The 23,382-nt window shown below is 47.4% G+C and overlaps 1 protein-coding gene across 1 annotated transcript in view; it reads left to right on the forward strand.

The window, feature by feature from the left end:
• Positions 1-17,376, forward strand: part of LOC103630852 (replication protein A 70 kDa DNA-binding subunit B-like) — a 30,828-nt gene extending 13,452 nt beyond the window's left edge. Inside the window, exons 2-8 of the mRNA XM_008651900.3 lie at positions 15,749-15,828; positions 15,992-16,265; positions 16,342-16,444; positions 16,565-16,695; positions 16,761-16,842; positions 16,936-17,059; positions 17,317-17,376. Coding sequence (XP_008650122.2) covers positions 15,808-15,828; positions 15,992-16,265; positions 16,342-16,444; positions 16,565-16,695; positions 16,761-16,842; positions 16,936-17,059; positions 17,317-17,376 — 795 coding nt within the window. The 5' untranslated portion in view covers positions 15,749-15,807. The remainder of the gene's footprint in view (positions 1-15,748; positions 15,829-15,991; positions 16,266-16,341; positions 16,445-16,564; positions 16,696-16,760; positions 16,843-16,935; positions 17,060-17,316) is intronic.
• Positions 17,377-23,382: the final 6,006 nt, after the last annotated feature.

A 23,382-nucleotide genomic window follows, 5' to 3' on the forward strand; every position in this document is an offset into this window, starting at 1 on the left:
TAGGGGTCCAAAGCCCGGGCGCGAACATAATCACCAGGTGTGCTGGGACCAAGTCTCACACATATGATGAATCATGGCACAGGATCGAATGTCACATCTTTACTACATAACAGGAGTTCTATACAAAAATATATAAATAATTACATTATAAGGAGACAACGGTCCAGCAACCCAAAGTTGACTGGGAGACGACGGCCTAGATCTCTCTCACGAACTCATCGCAGCATCCTCCATGCGCCTCATCCTGCTGTACCTGTTCTTGACCTGTGGGGGGGTGTGAGACAGCAAGAGTGAGCTCACATACGTTCATCGCTCAACAAGTTGTGGGGAATAATGTGCATGAACTCGCCAAAGGTGGGAGCTCACGTGAAGTGTAAGGCTTACCAAAGAGGATGGTTAGAGCTGAGCATTGCTTTTAAAGTTGGTCAAAATTTTATTAGCAGTTACTAAGTATAAGTAAATACCAACCCAATTAAGTAGTAGAACAAAAGTAACATCACCACCTGCGATGCAATGCATATGACAAATTGAATTTAGTTCCATAAATTAATCATCAGAGAGTCCTGAGCTGCTCATGACCGTGAGCTCGGCTAGTATACCAGTTTTACACCCTGCAGAGGTGGTACCCTTTACCCACAAGTCATGTTACCCATCTGCCAAGGGATCGCGACTTCCCATACACCTCTACCGAGGAGGTGAGGCAGGGTAACACTACGAGGCCTTTACAAAGTTCCACTAGCTTCAGAAAACCCGCTACAGTTTATAGGAAGCTCCAATGCAGGAATCCCTTGCAGGACCGCCATCGCAGCAAATTCCTCCCGAGGGCCTCCCTACACTGACCACTCCCCTACTTCCCTTGCCCCTTTCGGGTAAGGTAGTCCTCCACTAGCTTTCCTAATTAATCAGCGAAGGGTGTCCATAAACCCTTGTGGTGGCACGTGTTTCTCAAGTTAAGCTCTATGTTCCAATTAACATTTAATGATCTTGTCATGAACATAAATAAAATAACAACATAATTGGAACATAGATATAATGAAATATTAACCCAAAACCATATAAAGCAGTAGCAGAACTACCCAAGTGATTCAGGGGTGAACAAGGTATTCAGGATAAACAAACTAGGGTAACCTATTAGGTCCCATCAAGATTAACCTATGTAGATCATTATGATTAATTAGAACATGAGTGGGTAAAAGAAGTGATCAAGGGCACAACTTGCCTGGCACTTGAGATTCCAGGTACCAACTTGCTCTTCAGATGACTCATGACCTCGCTCTAGTCGTAGCAATACAAACAAACATTGTATAGGCAAAAATTAACATTACACCAAACATAAGAATGAACTGTGTGATAGTAATCTACGCGCCGTAACGAGATCGTAGAAATAAGAACTACTAAACTCGGAGCTACGGTTATTAAGTTATGAATTTCCAAAATTATTTAGTGCTTAGAATAGATTAATCCAAATGAACAATTTTAATTTAAGTTTCATGGCTAAATAGTGTTACTAGTTGATAGACAATATTAATACAAAATTATTGCAACTGGAATGACTCAATTTGGAGTTAAAATGAATTAACTATGAATTATGCAGGTTTATGGAATTATTTTCATACTAAAAACCTATTACTTTATTAATTCCTGAATATCCTAAGTGTTCTGGACTGGGCACCAAATAATACAAAACTCAGGGTCCAATCTGTATCAATTCCCTAGACTCAATGATCATCGCCCACGGACGGCGGGTTAATTCGTATAAAGAGCAGGGGCTCTTATGCAACAAACCCACGGCGAAGGGGTATTGGACGATCTGAGCCGCTGGATCACTCATCAAGTGCCCAGATTAGAAGTTGAATCGGTAGGTAACCAGGGGCATTGGATCAAGATCTGTTGGTCCCGAGTTAATGAAACCGGATCCACCGTTTATCTCACAATCTATGGCCATGATTTGATGAATCAAAGGGGTACCAAGCGATTTAATCGAAGCCGTCCACTAGCTGATCTATGGCCACGAGCCCATCACCCACCACAGCCGTTCATCACCGAGCATGCGGTTCGCGAGCTTCTTCTTCCCCAAGACGAACTGTGGTGGCGTGAGCACCCAGGGTGGCGGCGCCCAGAGCCCGATGGTGGTTGACATGGCTGGCCACCCTTTTAACGTGTTCTGGGGCACGCCGGTGAGGTCGAGATCTGTGTGGCATCGACAAGGCGGAGTTCAACGACATTGCGCAGGGGCTTGGCGTGGGAGGTGGAGCTCGCTGCGCACGATGTCGTTGTAGCAGTCCGGCAACAGGGAAGAAGCCCGCAGTACAGGGCGCGGCAACCAATGCGTAGGAGCACACTCGGCCGCGAAGCTTAGGTTATTCATGGACAAAATCTTAACCAGGCGGTGGTGAGTAGGCAGGGACGACTCATACTTACAGAGACGACGCGCAGCGACAGATCCACAACAAGGCACGGGTGTGAGACCGATGCACACCGCGGTGAGCGATTTCTGTTCACCCCGGAGACCTTCCCGCCAAGCGATGCTTTGAAGACTTGCGACCCAGCTGCGGTCGAGTCGTGATGAGGATGCACACGTGGTTGATACCAGGAGATCCCCATGGAGGGCTTCATATATAGGGGCGAGAGCCGCAGTCAGCCGACAACTTGCCGGCGGGAATCGCGGCGGAGTCCGCGGCAGCGCGAAGGAGATATGCGTGATTCTGTTGGGAACAAACGGTCTGCGGAGAGGGCCCACGCGTCGGTGACAGGCAAACGTGAGAGGAATTGGTCCTTTGACCGCCATCTGGGCCCCATCCAGCAGTGGCACAAAAAGGGAACGCGCAGAGATGAACCGAGGGTGACAAATCGGGCCCACCCGTAGGTGTCCAAGGCGCGTGCGCGATATCTTCTTGGCCAGTGGGCCCCACACGACGGTGACTCAGCGCAAAAACGCGTGGGAAACACCAGTTGGGCCGCGCAGAGGGAAATGGGCAGTGGGCCGAATAGGGTAGCTACTGCAGTTAGATTTTTCTTTTCTTGTGTTCTATTTTTGAGTTCCAAATGCATAACTCAATTTCAATTTACATGCAAGATGCAACAATTCAAAATTACCCAGCGTGGGATGCAAGCCCTATTTACTTTATATATTAATTATTTATTTATGAAAAATGCTTTAAATGTAGAACACACATATAAAACTTTTGTTGCAAAAACTATCACTCTTTAAATGTAAGGTATAATTAAGAGCTCATTCAAAGATTCATTAGTTATTACTTACTTACTTGTAATAAATATTCCCTATTGTAAAATCTCTATTATGAAATAGTTTAACGTAAATGTTCTTATTTACATAGGTCATAGAATAGATAATTAATGATCTTTCTACTTATCTTTTTTGTTTGTCATTCTAGTTTAAATTCAAGATTTTAACATTATCATTTTTGTAGGAAAGGTAACTTCCAATGTATAATTCTTTGTTAGGAGACACTTTAATTTAATCCTTTTTTAAAAAAAATTCCTAAACCCAAATTTATGATTTTGGGATGTTACAAATTCTACCCCCTTATCTTTCTTTTCCTTAATTGAGTACACAAAAAATCAAATACTTCCCACAACACTAACATATAAGTATACTTATTTATTTATCTTGTTATTTTTCTCTTACACAAAATTTGGGCATTACAACCGCTGAGGCCGAGTACGTTGCCGCAGGACAGTGTTGCGCGCAACTACTTTGGATGAGGCAAACCCTCAGGGACTTTGGCTACAATCTGAGCAAAGTCCCACTCCTATGTGATAATGAGAGTGCTATCCGCATGGCGGAAAATCCTGTTGAACACAGCCGCACAAAGCACATAGACATCCGGCATCACTTTTTGAGAGACCACCAGCAAAAGGGAGATATCGAAGTGTTTCATGTTAGCACCGAGAACCAGCTAGCCGATATCTTTACCAAGCCTCTAGATGAGAAGACCTTTTGCAGGTTGCGTAGTGAGCTAAATGTCTTAGATTCGCGGAACTTGGATTGATTTATAGCATACTCCCTCCAGTGCAGTAAAGGTAGTCGTTTAGGACATGATTGTGCATACCAAGGAGTGATTAATTATCATAGAGTTTTCCCTGTTTGCCCCTATTAAATAGGGATATGGGTGCATTAACGTCACTAAAACAATCAGGCTTGATTGGTTGCTGCAGCAGCTCCAAGGCATTCTAGACTGGAGGTCTCAAGTTCGATTCCTCTTAAATGCATCTTTTTTTTGCAATTACTAGGGGCAACAACGTCCAAATCCCAGACCCACGCGTGCTATGACTTCTTTTTGTGCACGCTCGGTCACGCGCAGGATGACTTCTTTTACTGCACCGGAGGGAGTACATGTGTATATGCCTTTGATCATGTTCCTTATGCATTTTGTTGCTTAATAATGGTGCTCAAGTTGTACAAACACTCCCTGGACCTCACAAGTCCGTTGCAAAGTGATGCACATGTTTAGGGGGAGATGTGTTACAACTTGACCCTTTGAGACTAACCATGTGCTTGAGTTTGCTTGTTTTAGTCTCAAAGGAGGTTGAAAGGGAAAAGGTGGACTTGGACCATGAAAGACTTCCACTGCACTCCGATGAGAGGGTAACTTATTCCAAGTTCATCTTATGTACTCTTATTGCCTTTGAATTCTTATTGAAGATTTTGGTGAGGCAATGGGGTTCTTGGGCCAAGATTAATCCCGTTTTGGTGCTTGATGCCAAAGGGGGAGAAAATAAAGGCCAAAGCAATAAATGGATCAGCTACCACTTGAGAGATTTTGAAAATAGTAGATTAGAGCTTTTGGGTGTCAAAACTCTTTTATTGTCTCTTATGTCAAAAGTTGGCCTCTTGTAGGGAGAAGTGTTGATTATGGGAAAAAGGGGGAGTTTTTGAAATCCTTGATCAAATTTCTTTGGAAAACCTCTCTTTATGTCTCTACAAGTGGATTTGACTTAGAGATAGGAATTTGAGTTTGATTTGCAAAAACAAACCAAGTGGTGGCATAGAGTGATCCATATATGTCAAATTTGATTCAAAACAACTTTGAGTTCTTAGTTGAATTGATTTTATACTTGTTCTACTTGCTTTATGTTGTGTTGGCATAAATCACCAAAAAGGGGGAGATTGAAAGGGAAATGTGTCCTTGGCCATTTCTAAGTATTTTGGTGATTTAGTGTCTAACACAAGTGCTTAAATGTAAAATGGTGGACAAAGTACAAACCAAGGATAAAGGTATGTTTCTCAGACTTAGTACATTGTTTTATGGACTAATGTATTGTGTCTGAGTGCTGGAAACAGGAAAAATCGAATTGGAAATGAGATGGCTTTGTTCAGCCAAGTCTGCTCAGTCTAGGAGCACCGGACTGTCCGGTGGTGCACCGGACTGTCCGGTGCGCCAGGCTGGCTCGAGCAAACTGGCCGCTCTCGGGAATTTACCGGCGACGTACGACTATAATTCACCGGACTGTCCGGTGTGCACCGGACTGTCCGGTGAGCCAACGGGCGGCCGGGCCAACGGTCGGCCGCGCGATCTGCGCGGGACACGTGGCCGAGCCAACGGCTAGAAAGGGGCACCGGACTGTCCGGTGTGCACCGGACATGTCCGGTGCGCCAACGGCTCCAAGTCTGCCAACGGTCGGCTGCGTCTGTTAAGGAAAGAAATCTGGCACCGGACAGTGTCCGGTGTGCACCGGACTGTCCGGTGCGCCAGTCGACAGAAGGCAAGATCAGCCTTCCCAGATTGCTCTTAACGGCTCCTAGCTGCCTTGGGGCTATAAAAGGGACCCCTAGGCGCATGGAGGAGTACACCAAGCATTCCTACAACATTCCTAAGCACCAAGACATCGATTCCGCGCCTTTGATTCTTTGCGATAGCAATTAGAGCTCTAGTTGAGTAGTGAACTCTTTGAGTTGTGTTGTGAGCTCTCGTTGCGACTTGTGTGCGTGGTGTTGCTGTGATTTCTTGTCTTGAGTGCGTTGCTAATCCCTCCCTTGCTCCGTGCTTCTTTGTGAATTTCAAGTGTAAGGGCGAGAGGCTCCAAGTTGTGGAGATTCCTCGCAAACGGGATTGAGAAAAAGCAAGCAAAACACCGTGGTATTCAAGTGGGTCTTTGGACCGCTTGAGAGGGGTTGATTGCAACCCTCGTCCGTTGGGACGTCACAACGTGGAATAGGCAAGCGTTGGTCTTGGCCGAACCACGGGATAACCACTGTGCCATCTCTATGATTGTTTTCTTGTGGTTATTGTGTTTTGACTCCTCTCTAGTCACTTGGCTATTATTGTGCTAACGATTAACCAAGTTTTGTGGCTTAAGTCTTCAAGTTTCACAGGATCACCTATTCACCCCCCCCCCTCTAGGTGCTCTCAAGGTGGCGGAGCTGCGCGGCGGGGATCGCCGCCGGTGGGCTCTGGGTGAGGGACTGGGGCTGGGAAGTGGTGCTTCGGGTTCGTGGCTTCATGAGGGAGCTGCTCGGTTCACTTAATTTCTCGCTGGACCAACAGAGAGGGAGAGAGAGGAGGGGGGAACTCACCGGAGAGGGGGAAGACGGTGGTGTTCCACGAATTGTGCTCGGGCGAGGGGAGGAAGGTAGTGGCTGAGGCCGGTGCGGGGAAGGAGGTGCCTGGGTGGCCTTTTTATAGGCGCCCGAGGGAAGGGGAGTGGCGGAGCTCGGTTGGCGCCGGTGAGGTGCACAGCGCTGGCATTAATGCCGCACAGTGCCACCGATGAGACTCCACGGCGGGGCGGTACCGGGCAAGGACGTTGGTCAAGCGGGGAGGACGGGGCGGTGCCGAACTCTTCCTGTGCGGAGAGGGGACGGCGATGGAGGGGACGGCGGTGAGGGGACGGCGGAGCGTCGTACGCGGGGAAGACGACGCGGCTGACCGGTGGGGCCGGTTTGCCAGTGAGGGAAAACGCGCGAGCGAGAGGGGCTGGCGGGTGGGGCTAGCGTGTCAGCGACAGCGGGTGACGGGAGCGTGCAGGCGGTTTCGCGCGCGAGCAGGCCGGCTAATGGGCCGAGGGGGGGGAATGCGTGGGCGCGCGGGAGGGGAGGTGGCCACGACATGGGCCAGAATTGGCCTAGCAGGGGGGAGCTCTTTTTCCTTTTCCTTTTTACTTTTAATAACTCATTTCATTTTTGTTTCTTTTTCTTTTTGCACAAAATTATTTAGTGGATATTCTAGGTGTTGGAAAATAAAATCTAAGTGAGGTGCTTGTGATCAAACAAAGTGTATGCATATGATGGGAAAAATCTAAGGGAGTTTTGGAATAGAGGATGAAAAGAGGGGAGGGGTAGATTAGGGTTTCAAACCTGGGTTAGAATTTTGGGACATTACAAACCTACCCCACTTAAAGGAATCTCGCCCTCGAGATTCAGACGGGGCTCAAGAAAAGGTAAGGGTATTCCCTCCTCAGAGAGTCCTCACTTTCCGAGGTGGCTTCCTCTTCTCCATCTCTGCTCCACTGAACCTTACAGAGTCTTACTTCTGAGTTGCGGGTCCTTCTGACTGCTGAGTCGAGAATCTTCACTGGCTTTTCCCGGTACTGGAGATCCTTTTGAATCTGAATTGCATCTGCCTCGATGTGGTTTTTTGGTACTTTTAGGCATTTGCGGAGCTGAGACACATGGAACACATTGTGAATATCTGACATGGATTCTGGTAGCTCAAGACGGTATGCTGCAGGTCCCATTCGGCCAATGACGGGGTAGGGACCGACGAAACGTGGTGCTAGCTTTCCTTTCATTTGGAACCTTTTGACACCACGCATCGGGGAGACCTTGAGATAAACGAAATCTCCTTCCTCAAATCGGATCTCTCTTCGTCTGTTGTCTGCGTAACTCTTCTGTCGACTCTGAGCTTCAAGTAACCTTTTGCAGATCAAGGCAACTTTCTCTTCGGCTTCTTTAACAAAGTCGGGTCCTTCTAGTGTCCTTTCCCCTACATTGGACCACATTAGGGGAGTCTGGCATTTTCTTCCATACAGTGCTTCGAACGGTGACATTTTGATGCTAGCCTGATGGCTGTTGTTGTACGAGAATTCGGCGTACGGCAAACTGGACTCCCAATCCCTGTCGAATGTTAACACACAGGCTCTTAGTAAATCTTCGAGGATCTTGTTGACTCTTTCTGTTTGACCATCTGACTGGGGGTGGTAAGCGATGCTGAAATCTTGCTTGGTGCCCATTGCTTGCTGGAGGCCCTTCCAAAATTTTAAAGTGAACTACGTTCCTCTATCTGACACTATCTTCCGCGGAATGCCATGGAGCCGGACTATCTCCTTAAGGTATATTCGGGCAAGGGCGGCTCCTCCAAAAGTGGTTTTTACTGGAACGAAGTGGGCCACCTTGGTGAGACGATTGATTATTACCCAGATAGAATCATTTCCTTTCTGCGTTCGGGGCAGTCCGGTCACGAAATCCATGCCTATTTCTTCCCACTTCCATTCAGGCACTGGGAGGGGTTGCAGCAGGCCTGCAGGCTTTTGATGTTCGGCCTTCGTTCGCTGACAGGTGTCACACCGGGCTACATACTGTGCTTTTTCCTTTTTCATCCCTTTCCACCAATATCTGGCTTTGAGGTCCAGGTACATCTTGGTGGGTCCTGGGTGGATGGAGTAAGCTGAGTTGTGGGCTTCATTGAGCAGGACTTCCCGTGCCTCTCCCATTGGTACACACAGGCGGTTCTTGAACCAGAGGACTCCTTGCTCATCTGTCCTAAGGTCCGGAAGTTGCTCCTTGCGAGCTCTCTCCATAAGTCTGGCTGTCTCTGCGTCCAGGCGTTGAGCCTTGCGTATGAGATCTTCTAGAATTGGCTTGACTTCTAGGCTACCGTTGTCTCCCAGACATGCATTTAGCTGAGCTGATTCTTTCTTCCAATCTTCTAAAAAGTTGGTTCCTTTAATCCCGAAAGGTTTTCGGCTGAGGGCGTCTGCTACCACGTTGGCCTTCCCGGGGTGGTAGTGGATTTCGAGGTCATAATCCTTGATCAATTCAAGCCATCTTCTTTGACGGAGGTTGAGGTCCGGCTGCATGAAGATGTACTTCAGACTCTTGTGATCAGTGAAGATGTGGCATTTGTTCCCAATCAGATAATGCCTCCATATTTTCAGGGCGTGAACTATGGCTGCCAATTCCAAATCGTGGGTAGGGTAGTTCTGCTCGTGGGGCTTGAGTAAGCGGGATGCATAGGCAATAACTTTCTCATTTTGCATCAAGACACACCCTAAGCCTTGCCTTGAAGCATCATAGAAGATGACGAAATCCTGGTGTATATCTGGCAGTGTCAAAACTGGCGCGGTTGTAAGCTTTTCCTTGATGATCTGGAAACTTTCCTCACATTTTGGAGTCCACACAAACTTATTGTCCTTTTTGAGGAGTTCGATCATAGGTTTTGCTATGCTGGAGAATCCTTTGATAAAGCGGCGGTAATACCCCGCCATTCCCAGAAAGCTTCGTACTTCACTGACGTTGGATGGCTGTTTCCATTTTGAAACGGCTTCTACCTTGGATGGGTCCACTTCTATCCCTTCTGCAGTCAAGATATGCCCCAGGAAAGCTATCTTTTCTAACCAGAACTCACACTTGTTGAGCTTAGCATAAAGTTGATGTGCCCTGAGTCTTCCGAGGACGATTCGAAGGTGACGCTCGTGGTCCTTGCGATTCTTGGAATAGATGAGGATGTCGTCGATAAAGACCACGACAAACTTATCTGATTCTTCCATAAATACCTTATTCATGAGGTTCATGAAAAAGGCGAGTGCGTTTGTCAGCCCAAATGGCATCACTGTGAATTCATATTGCCCGTATCTGGTGACAAATGCAGTCTTCTGAATGTCTGCTTCCATGATCCTCAGTTGGTGATACCCTGATCTGAGGTCTATCTTGGAGAAGTATTTGGCTCCCTGTAGCTGGTCGAAGAGGTCATCGATCCGAGGGAGAGGGTACTTATTCTTGATTGTAACTTCGTTCAAGGATCGATAATCAATACACATTCTCATACTTCCATCCTTTTTGGTAACGAAAAGGACGGGTGCTCCCCAGGGAGACGAACTAGGACAGATGTACCCTTTTTGTTGCAGCTCTGCAATTTGGAGTTTTAATTCTGCTAACTCTGTGGGGGCCATGCGGTATGGTCTCTTTGCAATGGGCGCAGTGCCAGGAATGAGATCTATATAGAACTCCACTCCTCTTTCGGGTGGCATTTCAGGCAACTCTTCTAGAAATACATCCTCAAACTCTTCGATTACGGACATGTTTTCTGCTGCCAGATTAAACATCATTGGATCGTTGGCGGGCGGCTGGGCTTGACAGGAAACTGCCTTCCCTTGGTGATCGGTGAGAAGGACGGTCTTACTTGCGCAGCTGATGATACCCTTGTGCTTAGTTAGCCAATCCATTCCTAGGATCACATCAATCCCTTGGGATGGCAAGACGGTTAAGTCCGCCAGGAACACTACCCCACTTAAGAGAATTTTGACTTGGGAGCACCTGAGTTGGCACAGGAGGTCTGATCCCGGGGTTCGGGTGACCAAAGGGATGGCTAGGGGTGTAGAAGGGATGCCATGCTTTTCCACAAACTTAGTGGCTATAAAAGAATGGGATGCTCCTGAATCAAAAAGCAAAGTAGCGGGAGTAAATTCAACAAGGAACTCACCGAGCACTACTCCCGGGGCTTGCTGGGCTTCTTGAGCGTCGACGTGGTTGACTCGGGCTCTGCCCTGGTACTGAGTCCTGCTCTGCTGGCTGTTGGAAGGAGGTGCCTTGGAGGTAGGTGCCGAGGGAATCTTGGGGCCATTCACCGAGTTGGAGTAGGTCGGTCCGGGTGCCTTCAACTGAGGGCAGTTATTCTTGAAGTGACAGGGGTCTCCGCAGTGCCAACAGGCATTTGCTGGCGGTTGGTTGCTTGCAACGGAGGGTGCCTGAAGGGAGCTCTGACTCTGCTGACTGTAGCGCGATGGAGTGGGTCCAGATGGTTTATTGAAGCTTGGTCCCCTGGGTGGGAGCCCAAAAGTTCGAGCTCTCTGGTGACGTTCTTGCTGTTGAGCTCGGAGAACTTGGAATTTCCTCTTGAGGTGCCCTTTTTCTTCCTCTTTTGCCCTTTCCACTTGGATAGCTTTGTTGGAGAGGTGAGAGAAGTTGAGGAAGTCTTGGCTGGCGAGGATGGTCTTAAGCTCGGGTCTTAGTCCTTTCAGAAAATGGGCCATCTTCCTGGACTCGGTGCTGACATCGTCAGGCGCGTAACGGGCCAACTCTGTGAACTTGTGCACATACTCACTGACTGTTCTCCCGCCTTGAGTTAGCTCCCGGAATTCATCCTCCTTGAGTTGAACTATCCCCTAGGGTACATGGTGCTCACGGAAGGCTATTTCGAATTCTGCCCAGGTAGCATCTCTGACGGCCTCACTGAAGGTGTCCCACCATGCTAAAGTCATTCCTGAAAGCTGATGAGCTGCCAGTTGGACACGCTGATTTTTGGGGCATCCGATGGCTTCCAGCTTCCTCTTGATCGTGCGAAGCCAGTCATCTGCATCGAGGGGATTGCTGGACCCCGCGAACGTGGGAGGCTTGAGTCTCAAAAATTCTCCCATCCTGTCCTGTGGCCTTCCACCACCTGGGCGCCTTCTAGTGAGGACTTCAATGAGTCGGGTTTGATTGGCTAGAACTTGGGCTAAGTCTAGTGGTAGATCCGGAGGTGCGGGGAGGTGGGTCTCACTCCCTTCTCCGCCAGCTTCTCCTTCGGCTCTCAGAGGACAACCTGCTCCAATCCCGGAGGCGGTAGGCGTGGTTTTATCCGAAGCCATCTGCCATGGGAAGAGAGTCACTATCATGCACATGCCATTTTTTTAACTAGTTATTTTATTCATTACATGAGGCCATTACATAATACAACACACAACTACCATAAGCTCATTACACACGCGTGCTATCTAGGGTACTCCCGAACTCCTTCTCTAAAGTGTCCCCAAATTCCTTAAGAAGGTCATCAAGGCTGGCCAGGGACATCTCCTCGGTGTCGGACGAGTTCCTTAACCCGGCAGGGGGTAGGGTTGGAGGGGTTTCTTCCTTCTGCTCAGTCTGACATCCTTGGCTTTTGGTCTTCTTGCGTATTTTTCTTGCGGGGGCAAGCTTCTTCAATTTCTTGTCATAGTCCATCTTCAGGGTGCGGTAAGCCTCACGGGTATTGGTTTCCTCGCCTTCAGCTATTGCGAGGCTCTCTTGAAGGGACGCCTTTTCCCCTGAAAGTTCCCTGACTTTTTGCTCCAGGCTTTCTACCCGGGAGGTTAGGTAGGTGCAGTGGAGGGTGAGGTCATCATATTGGCTATCAAGGGTGTGAAGGTATCCAGCCATGTAGACGATGGTGGGATCATCCTCAATAGGATCTCCTCCCGACAGGGCCTGAAGTCTTTTCCTCCAGGTGGGGGTATTCTTGTTGCTGGATGGAAAGTAGCGAAGGGGGGTTTCAAAGATCACCTTGTTGTAGTTCTGGCATAGTTGTCGGAGGGCTGTTCGGGCAACATTATGGAAAGTATCTGAAAAGCGGTATCCGGTAAAAGTGACTTGGAAGGAAGGATGGTTCGGATAGTTTCGGCTTTCTCCCAGGTAGACTGCCATAGAGCATTTCTCCATTCCACCTTCAAGATACTCCTTCCAGACGTATTCCGGCTTCTTGCGGATTCCCATGCGAAGCGCACAACTTCGCAAAAGATGTGGGAACCCTTCCACCTCTGAGCAGTAGGATGTCCTAATGGCCAGAGAGTCTTCCATCTGGAATAGGAAAAGAAGGGTCTGTTAAAATCGGGGGGGAGGAGAGAAGACTTTTCTTGGGGAAAGAGGTATTTTCTTTTTAGGGCAAGTTTTAGGGTCAGGGCTGCGACCTACGGCCAGTCCTATGGGCTCCGATACCACCTGAAGCATCCCGATCCTTTGGGACTCAAATGTGAAACAATTACTAGTCCCAGGAGGCTAGTAAACACATTCCTTACTTCAAATAGTACAGAGTTTAGATAAAGGTTATTACAATATCAGGGTACAAGCTCTAGAGAGCCAAAATAAGAAGCGCAGTAGGAAAAATATACTAGCCCAAGCCACAGGCAGAACTGGGTGCAGACACAGCCCTCTCAATCAAGCATAGCAGAAAAGAAGTCTTCGGCTGCTGAAAAACATAAATAAATCTGGGTGAATACACTAGGTATTCCGCAAGCCCACCCCGCTCCCGTAGAGAGAAAGAGACCTATATTATACATGCTTTATTTGGTAAAGTTGAAGTCACTCATCATTTTCTTAGAGAAAGGCAGTTGCTGAAAGGTTTTTCCCAAAGTCTTAAAGGTAACCAAAAACTCGACCACCACTGAGCTTCCCGCTCCAGTGGCCTTAGTTTCTTTCTCAACACCCATTTAACCACACATTTCCCTTTTCATGTAACTCATAGAAAAATCTCTAATTGTCATGTCATACCAGACTCGTCCATACCAGTGGACACGGACTATTTGAATAGGTTTCAACTCTGCGTAGAGGGGTACACTTTACCCACTAGCCCGGTTTCTGCGATCTCACCGTCGCGAGACCCGAATGCCGGATCTCTTTCCTTCCTCGTACGTCCTAACCTTAACGGTTATCCGGAAGGAGTCAGGCCACCACCATTTCCAAACCGGACAAAACATTCCCCCTCCTTATCCTCCCGGTGCTCCCCAGCCTTCTTAACCCTGGGGTTGGACCGCACGAGTTCGGATTGAGTGACTGCCCACACAGTCTCGAGTGGTTGTACTATAAAGGAGTACAGGTAGTGAAAATGACAAGCCGATCCTTATATGAGGGGACAATCCTTCTGCTCACGCCTAAACCAGCTGAGCCAACACCTTAGGCCCTCCCCTAAACCAGGGAGTCCCAGATCATCCCACTCCCAAGGTGATGAGGGTGAGTACCCTTCATCGCATAACTTTTCGAAAAAGAGACTTTATTTGAAGAAACACATTGCCCTTCTTCCCGATCCATATTTTGTATCTAGAATGTATATGTCAATGCGGGCCATCTCTCACTCACAATGCAATTTTCCCCCTGAATTCCCGGCCTAGGCAGTGGTAGAGAGAATAGGTAATTTATGCATCAAGGGAAGGATGGACTTGCCTTCGTCGAAGCTTTCCTGGCACAAAAGATCTACTTCCAGGAGATCGGGCTCCGGCCCTTCTTCCGGGGCTACGGGTTCCGGATCCGCGGTCCCCGCTTCTTCTATTAAAATAGTCAATAAACAATACATCAACAGTAGTCTACAAATTGTAGTGTGTCATTTACCAACATTATTATCACTTAGGACTTTTTAGAAACTATTTGGATAATTTTTGGTGCATAAAATATTGAAGAAAACTAATTAAATGAGAAAAGGGTGGAAAAAGAAAAAGAAAAAGGGATTTCTTCTCTGCTGGACTGGGGGGAGGGTTTTTGGCCCACCCAGGCGCGAGCGCGCGCGTGGGCGCGCTTGCGGCCCAGCTACGGCCCACGGGCAAGGGAGACGACGCGGGTGCGCGGGGACGACGGCGTCGCTGCGGGCCCACTCGTCAGCGAGAGCGGAAGGGGGGAAACGGCGCTACGGCCTGACGGCGTGGGCGAACCGGCCGAGCGGGGGAGAAAGGCCGGTCGCCAGTGGGCTCGACGGCGGTTTGCCGCCGGTGGCCCGGTTCTTGGTCCACGGGGAGGTGGCTTAGCACGGGCAGAGGCTGGCGATTCTAGGGGTAGGCTTAATTCGGCCAGAGGGGGTTGGGAGGGGGCTGTCCGCGGGGAGGTGGAGGAGCTCCGCGGCGGGGATCGCCGCCGGTGGGCTTTGGGTGAGAGACTGGGGCTGGGAAGTGGTGCTTCGGGTTCGTGGCTTCGTGAGGGAGCTGCTCGGTTCACTTAATTTCTCGCTGGACCAACAGAGAGGGTGAGAGAGGAGGGGGAACTCACCGGAGAGGGGGAAGACGGTGGTGTTCCACGAATTGTGCTCGGGCGAGGGGAGGACGGTAGTGGCCGAGGCTGGTGCGGGGAAGGAGGTGCCCGGGGCGGCCTTTTTATAGGCGCCCGAGGGAAGGGGAGTGGCGGAGCTCGGCGGGCGCCGGTGAGGTGCACAGCGCCAGCATTAATTCCGCACAGCGCCGCCGATGAGACTCCACGGCGGGGCGGTACCGGGCAAGGACGTTGGTCAAGCGGGGAGGACGGGGCGGTGCCGAACTCTTCCTGTGCGGCGATGGGACGGCGATGGAGGGGACGGCAGTGAGGGGACGACGGAGCGTCGTACGCGGGGAAGACGACGCGGCTGACCGGTGGGGCCGGTCTGCCAGTGAGGGAAAACGCGCGAGCGAGAGGGGCTGGCGGGTGGGGCTGGCATGTCAGCGAGAGCTGGTGAGGGGAGCGTGCGGGCGGTTTCGCGCGCGAGCAGGCCGGCTAATGGGCCGAGGGGGGGAATGCGCGGGCGCGCGGGAGGGGAGGTGGCCGCGACATGGGCCAGAATTGGCCCAGCAGGGGGGAGCTCTTTTTCCTTTTTCTTTTTTACTTTTAATAACTCATTTCATTTTTGTTTCTTTTTCTTTTTGCACAAAATTATTTAGTGGATATTCTAGGTGTTGAAAAATAAAATCTAAGTGAGGTGCTTGTGATCAAACAAAGTGTATGCATATGATGGGCAAAATCTAAGGGAGTTTTGGAAGGATGAAAAGTGGGGAGGGGTAGATTAGGGTTTCAAACCTGGGTTAGAATTTTGGGATGTTACAGTTTCTTGGTTTTGGGACTTTTCTGATCCTCAGGATGATGCAAGGCTGCTACACTGTGATATGGTGTTGCTCGACGAAGAGGTAAAGTAGCAACAACCTCTACCAGCTTATTGTTGCATCTCACCAGTTTGCTTCAACGGTTTTCTCCCTTAATATGATAATAGAGAGCCTAATGTGCCTTCTTTTTACTAGCTGAATTGTTTCTACTCTTACTAAAGTTGAATCTACATCTTTCTATATCCAGGGAAATAACATACATGCTACGACATACCCACCCTTCATAGAGAAATTCAGGCCACTCATAAAAGAAGGCAGCGTGTACAACATGACATACTTTCGAGTTCGAGCATCGAACAGCTTGTACAAGCCAGTTCTAAATGATATCATGATTACCTTCACGAATTGGGCAAAGTTAGAGCAGGATATTGAGATTCCTCCTGCATTTCCTACACTTACCTACTCCCTCACTCACATAGAGCAGATCCATTCGCGCATCAACCATAAAGACTACTATACAGGTAAACGTTGTTACCTATATACTTAAACGCTTGTTTTCCTTTGCTAATATTGTATATACTGCTCGTTTGAAAGCAGATGCCATTGGGATAGTTACTTCAGTCTCGAATGTTTCGCCACATCGCTCCAAAGGACAACAAGCTTCCAGCTTGAAGAGGAACATTTCCATATGCAGTGCAAGGTTTGGACTACATGGTTGTTCTTACCTTGTGTTCTGCTAGATGTATGGTATGTATTTTGGCGTTGTATTACATATACATTGTTTGTGACTCATGTTCCATGCTCGAACTGGAAACAATAGAGGTGCTTCGGTCAATGTCGTGTTGTGGGGTGCCCAAGCCACCCTATTCCCAGGAGAGCGCATATACGAAGATGGGCAGAATTCCCCACAGATTATGCTATTTGTTGGCACACTCGTAAAAAAATATGCAGGTATATTGACGTAACACTTAGTCTTTTTCCGACTCCCATACATTTATACCTTCTGCCCTTTTTAGATGGCCTTTGTCTGACTGGAAGCTCACCATGTAAGTGGTACATCAATCCATCCATTCCTGAGGCAGAAACCCTTATGTCCAAGTAATGCTATCCTCTTGTTATCAAATATATGCACATGTTTCCTGGTCTTGCCTTTTTCTAATGGAATGCTTCTACAAATACAATGCAAACCAGCGCACGCGGTGATCATAAACCAGTGAAGTGGAATGCAACTGTTACTTCGAGCCAGCTTATATCTCCTGTTGCTCAGGAGCAAAAGGTGTCCTACATCAAGTATCTCTATCCCTTTGAAAACAAGGTACACGACATACCCAGTACCTATTCTATTCTGCTGTCAATAGCTTCCAAATATACACATAATGCATAAGGTTACTTCATACTTTGTGCTCCAGATTTCCAGTCAATATAAATTAGTTGTGTGGATAATGTTTTACTGCTGTTCTTTATTTTATTTCTATGACCTACGACACTGAATATCATTGGGTGGCATGCGTTCGCAACTTGTAGCCCAAAAGAAATCATAGTATGTCATATAACAACAACTTCAAATATCAGGAGAGCATATCTAATAAATCTAAAGCAGGAGGGATTGACGTCATAGGTGACAGCACCTAGAGGGGGGGTGAATAGGTGATCCTGGAAAACTTAAAACTTAAGCCACAAAACTTGGTTAAGTGTTAGCACAATAATCGCCAAGTGGCTAGAGAGGAGTCTCAACAAAACACAATAACCACAAAGATATCAATCACAGAGATGGCACGGTGGTTATCCCGTGGTTCGGTCAAGACCAACGCTTGCCTATTCCACGTTGTGGCGTCCCAACGGACGAGGGTTGCAATCAACCCCTCTCAAGCGGTCCAAAGACCCACTTGAATACCACGGTGTTTTTCTTTGCTTTTTTTAATCCCGTTTGCGAGGAATCTCCACAACTTGGAGCCTCTCGCCCTTACACTTGAAGTTCACAAAGAAGCACGGAGCAAGGGAGGGATTAGCAACTCACACAAGACACAAAGATCACAGCAAGTACGCACACACAAGACCCAGACTTGAGTTCAAGAGACTAGCACACTAGAACGGAGCTCAAATCACTAGAATGTCGAACAAGTGCGCAGTGTGAGTGATCAAGAATGCTTAGGAATGCTTGGTGTACTCCTCCATGCGCCTAGGGGTCCCTTTTATAGCCCCAAGGCAGCTAGGAGCCGTTGAGAGCAATCTGGGAAGGCAATTCTTGCCTTCTGTCGTCTGGCGCACCGGACAGTCCGGTGCCCGATTTCTTTCCTTCTACGGCGAAGCCGACCGTTGGCAGCCAGAGAGCTATTGGCGCACCGGACATGTCCGGTGCACACCGGACAGTCCGGTGCCCCCTTCTAGCCGTTGGCTCAGCCACGTGTCCCGCGCAGATCGCGCGGCCGACCGTTGGCCCGGCCGACCGTTGGCTCACCGGACAGTCCGGTGCACACCGGACAGTCCGGTGAATTATAGTCGTACGTCGCCGGTGAATTCCCGAGAGCGGCCAGTTCGCTCGAGCCAGCCTGGCGCACCAGACAATGTCCGGTGCACCACCGGACAGTCCGGTGCTCCTAGACTGAGCAGAGTCTTGGCTGCTCGAGCCAAGACAATTCCAATTCGATTTTTCCTGTTTCCAGCACTTAGACACAATACATTAGTCTCTAAAACAATGTACTAAGTCTGAGAAACATACCTTTATCCTTGATTTGTACTTTGTCCACCATTTTACACTTAGGCACTTGTGTTGGACACTAAATCACCAAAATACTTAGAAATGGCCCAAGGGCACATTTCCCTTTCAATCTCCCCCTTTTTGGTGATTTATGCCAACACAATATAAAGCAAGTAGAACAAATACAAAATCAATTCAAATAAGAACTCAAATTGTTTTGATTCAAATTTGACATATATGGATCACTCTTTGCCACCACTTGGTTTGTTTTTGCAAATCAAACTCAAATTTCTATCTCTAAGTCAAACACACATGTTAAGACATAAAGAGAGTCATTCCAAGAGAAATTGATTCAAGATTTCAAAAACTCCCCTTTTTCCATAATCAACACTTCTCCCCACAAGAAGCCAACTTTTGACAAGAGAGACAATAAAAGAGTTTTGACAAACCAAAAGCTCTATTCTACTATTTTCAAAATCTCTCAAGTGGTAGCTGATCCATTTATCGCTTTGGCCTTTATTTTCTCCCCCTTTGGCATCAAGCACCAAAATGGGATTAATCTTGGCCCAGAACCCCATTGCCTCACCAAAATCTTCAATAAGAATACAAAGGGAATAAGAGTACATGAGATGAACTTGGAATAAGTTACCCTCTCATCGGAGTGCAGTGGAAGTCTTTCATGGTCCAAGTCCACCTTTTCCCTTTCAAACCTCCTTTGAGACTAAAACAAGCAAACTCAAGCACATGGTTAGTCTCAAAGGGTCAAGTTGTAGCACAGCTCCCCCTAAATATGTGCATCACTTGCAAAAAGGACTTGTGAGGTCCGGGGAGTGTTTGTACAACTTGAGCACCACAATAAGCAACAAAATGCAGAATGAACATGATCAAGGGCATAAATACATGTATGCTACAATTCAATCTACATTCCGCGAATCTAAGACATTTAGCTCACTACGCAGCCTGCAAAAGGTCTTCTCATCTAGAGGCTTGGTAAAGATATCGGCTAGCTGGTTCTCGGTGCTAACATGAAACACTTCGATATCTCCCTTTTGCTGGTGGTCTCTCAAAAAGTGATGCCGGATGTCTATGTGCTTTGTGCGGCTGTGCTCAACAGGATTTTCCGCCATGCGGATAGCACTCTAATTATCACATAGGAGTGGGACTTTGCTCAGATTGTAGCCAAAGTCCCTGAGGGTTTGCCTCATCCAAAGTAGTTGTGCGCAACACTTTCCTGCGGCAACATACTCGGTCTCAGCGGTGGATAGGGCAACGGAGGTTTGTTTCTTAGAATTCCATGACACCAGGGACCTTCCTAAGAATTGGCATGTCCCCGATGTACTCTTCCTATCGACCTTACATCCAGCATAGTCGGAATCTGAATATCCAATCAGGTCAAAGGTAGACCCTTTTGGATACTAGACCCGAAGCAAGGCGTAGCAACTAAATATCTAAGGATTCGCTTCACTGCCACTAAGTGACACTCCTTAGGATCGGATTGAAATCTAGCACACATGCATACGCTAAGCATAATATCCAGTTTACTAGCATATAAATAAAGTAAAGACCCTATCATTGACTGGTATGCTTTTTGATCAACGGACTTACCTCCTTTGTTGAGATCGGTGTGTCCGTCGGTTCCCATCGGAGTCTTTGCGGGCTTGGAGTCCTTCATCCCAAACCGCTTTAGCAAGTCTTGCATGTACTTCGTTTGGGAGATGAAGGTGCCGTCCTTGAGTTGCTTCACTTGGAACCCAAGGAAGTATTTCAACTCGCCCATCATCGACATCTCGAACTTCTGCGTCATCACCCTGCTGAACTCTTCACAAGACTTTTGGTTAGTAGAACCAAATATTATGTCATCGACATAAATTTGGCACACAAACAAATCACCATCACATGTCTTGGTAAAAAGAGTTGGATCGGCTTTCCCAACCTTGAAAGCATTAGCAATTAAAAAGTCTCTAAGGCATTCATACCAAGCTCTTGGGGCTTGCTTACGTCCATAGAGCACCTTAGAGAGCTTACACACGTGGTCGGGGTACCGTTCATCCTCGAAGCCAGGGGGTTGCTCCACGTACACCTCCTCCTTGATTGGCCCATTAAGGAAAGCGCTCTTCACATCCATTTGGAATAACCTGAAAGAATGGTGAGCGGCATATGCTAGCAAGATACGAATGGACTCTAGCCTAGCCACAGGAGCAAAAGTCTCCTCAAAGTCCAAACCTGCGACTTGGGCATAACCTTTTGCCACAAGTCGAGCCTTGTTCCTCGTCACCACCCCGTGCTCGTCCTGTTTATTGTGGAACACCCACTTGGTTCCCACAACGTTTTGCTTGGGACGAGGCACCAGTGTCCAAACTTCATTGCGCTTGAAGTTGTTGAGCTCCTCTTGCATGGCCAACACCCAGTCCGGATCTAGCAAGGCCTCCTCTACCCTAAAAGGCTCAATAGAAGAGACAAAGGAGTAATGCTCACAAAAATTAACTAATCGAGACCGAGTAGTTACTCCCTTGCTTATGTCACCCAAAATTTGGTCGACGGGATGATCCCTTTGAATCGTCGCTCGAACTTGGGTTGGAGGTGCCGATTGTGCTTCTTCTTCCATCACATGATCACCTTGTGCTCCCCCTTGATCATACGTCTCCTCTTGATGAACCTGTTCATCGTCTTGAGTTGGGGGTTGCACCTTTGTCGAGGAAGAAGGTTGATCTCGTTCATCTTGTTCCTGTGGCCGCACATCTCCAATCGCCATGGTGCGTATTGCGGCCGTTGGAATTTCTTCTTCATCTATATCATCAACATCAACAACTTGCTCTCTTGGAGAGCCATTAGTCTCATCAAATACAACGTCACTAGAGACTTCAACCAAACCCGATGATTTGTTGAAGACCCTATACGCCTTTGTATTTGAGTCATAACCTAACAAAAACCCTTCTACAGCTTTGGGAGCAAACTTAGAATTTCTACCCTTCTTCACTAGAATGTAGCATTTGCTCCCAAATACACGAAAGTAAGATACATTAGGTTTGTTACCGGTTAGAAGCTCATATGACGTCTTCTTGAGGAGACGATGAAGGTATACCTTGTTGATGGCGTGGCAAGTCGTGTTCACGGCTTCCGACCAAAAGCACTCGGGGGTCTTGAACTCTCCAAGCATCGTCCTCGCCATATCGATGAGCGTCCTGTTCTTCCTCTCTACCACACCATTTTGTTGTGGTGTGTAGGGAGCGGAGAACTCGTGCTTGATTCCTTCCTCCTCAAGAAACTCCTCCACTTGAAGGTTCTTGAATTCGGACCCATTGTCGCTCCTTATCTTCTTCACCTTGAGCTCAAACTCGTTTTGAGCTCTCCTTATAAAGCGCTTAAGGGTTCCTTGGGTTTCATACTTATCCTGCAGAAAGAATACCCAAGTGAAGCGGGAAAAGTCATCAACAATAACTAAACCATACTTACTTCCTCCAATGCTTAGATAGGCGACAGGTCCGAAGAGGTCCATATGTAGCAGCTCCAGGGGTCTTGATGTGGTCATCACATTCTTGCTGTGATGTGCTCCTCCCACTTGTTTACCTGCTTGACAAGCTGCACAAGGTCTATCTTTTTTGAATTGCACATTAGTTAAACCTATCACGTGTTCTCCCTTTAGAAGCTTGTGAAGGTTCTTCATCCCCACATGTGCTAAGCGACGATGCCACAGCCAGCCCATGCTGGTCTTAGCTATTAAGCATGCATCTAGACTGGCCTCCTCTTTTGCAAAATCAACTAAATAAAGTTTGTCGTCTAATACACCCTTAAACGCTAATGAACCATCACTTCTTCTAAAGACCGACACATCTACATTTGTAAATAGACAATTATATCCCATATTACATAATTGACTAACAGATAGCAAATTATATCCAAGGGACTCAACTAAAAACACATTAGAGATAGAGTGCTCATTTGAAATTGCAATCTTGCCTAAGCCTTTCACCTTGCCTTGGTTCCCATCACCAAATATGATTGAATCTTGGGAATCCTTGTTTTTGACGTAGGAAGTGAACATCTTCTTCTCCCTCGTCATATGGTTTGTGCATCCGCTGTCGATAATCCAGCTTGAACCCCCGGATGCATAAACCTGCAAGGCAAATTTAGGCTTGGGACTTAGGTACCCAACTCTTGTTGGGTCCTACAAGGTTAGTCACAATTGTCTTAGGGACCCAAATGCAAGTTTTATCACCCTTGCATTTTGCCCCTAATTTTCTAGCAGCTATCTTCCTATCCTTTCTACAAATAGCAAAGGAAGCATTTAAAGCATGATATATTGTAGAAGGACCATCCATAACTTTCCTAGAAACATGAACAATATTCTTTCTAGGCACATGATGAACATATCTCCTAGACATATCTCTATCATGCATATAAGAAGAACTAGAAGCAAACATAGCATGTGAATCATAAGCATGTGAATCATAACTTCTATAGTCATTTCTAGCATGTCTCCTATTATGATACATAAAAGCATGGTTCTTTTTAGTACTACTTGCCATAGGAGCCTTCCCTTTCTCCTTGGCGGGGATGGGAACCTTATGGCTTGTTAAGTTCTTGGCTTCCCTCTTGAAGCCAAGTCCATCCTTAATTGAGGGGTGTCTACCAATCGTGTAGGCATCCCTCGCAAATTTTAGCTTATCAAATTCGCTCTTGCTAGTCTTAAGTTGAGCATTAAGACTAGCCAACTCATCATTAAGTTTGGAAATTGAAACTAGGTGTTCACTACAAGCATCAATGTCAAAATCTTTACACCTATTACAAGTTGCAACAATTTCTACACAAGATGTTGATTTACTAGCTATTTCTAACTTAGCATTCAAATCATCATTAATGCTCCTTAAGTTAGAAATTATCTCATGGCAAGAAGATAATTCACAAGAAAGCATTTCATTTCTTTTAACTTCTAGAGCATG

The sequence above is a fragment of the Zea mays genome, chromosome 6, assembly GCF_902167145.1.
Source record: "Zea mays cultivar B73 chromosome 6, Zm-B73-REFERENCE-NAM-5.0, whole genome shotgun sequence".
NCBI classification, from domain to species: domain Eukaryota; kingdom Viridiplantae; phylum Streptophyta; class Magnoliopsida; order Poales; family Poaceae; genus Zea; species Zea mays.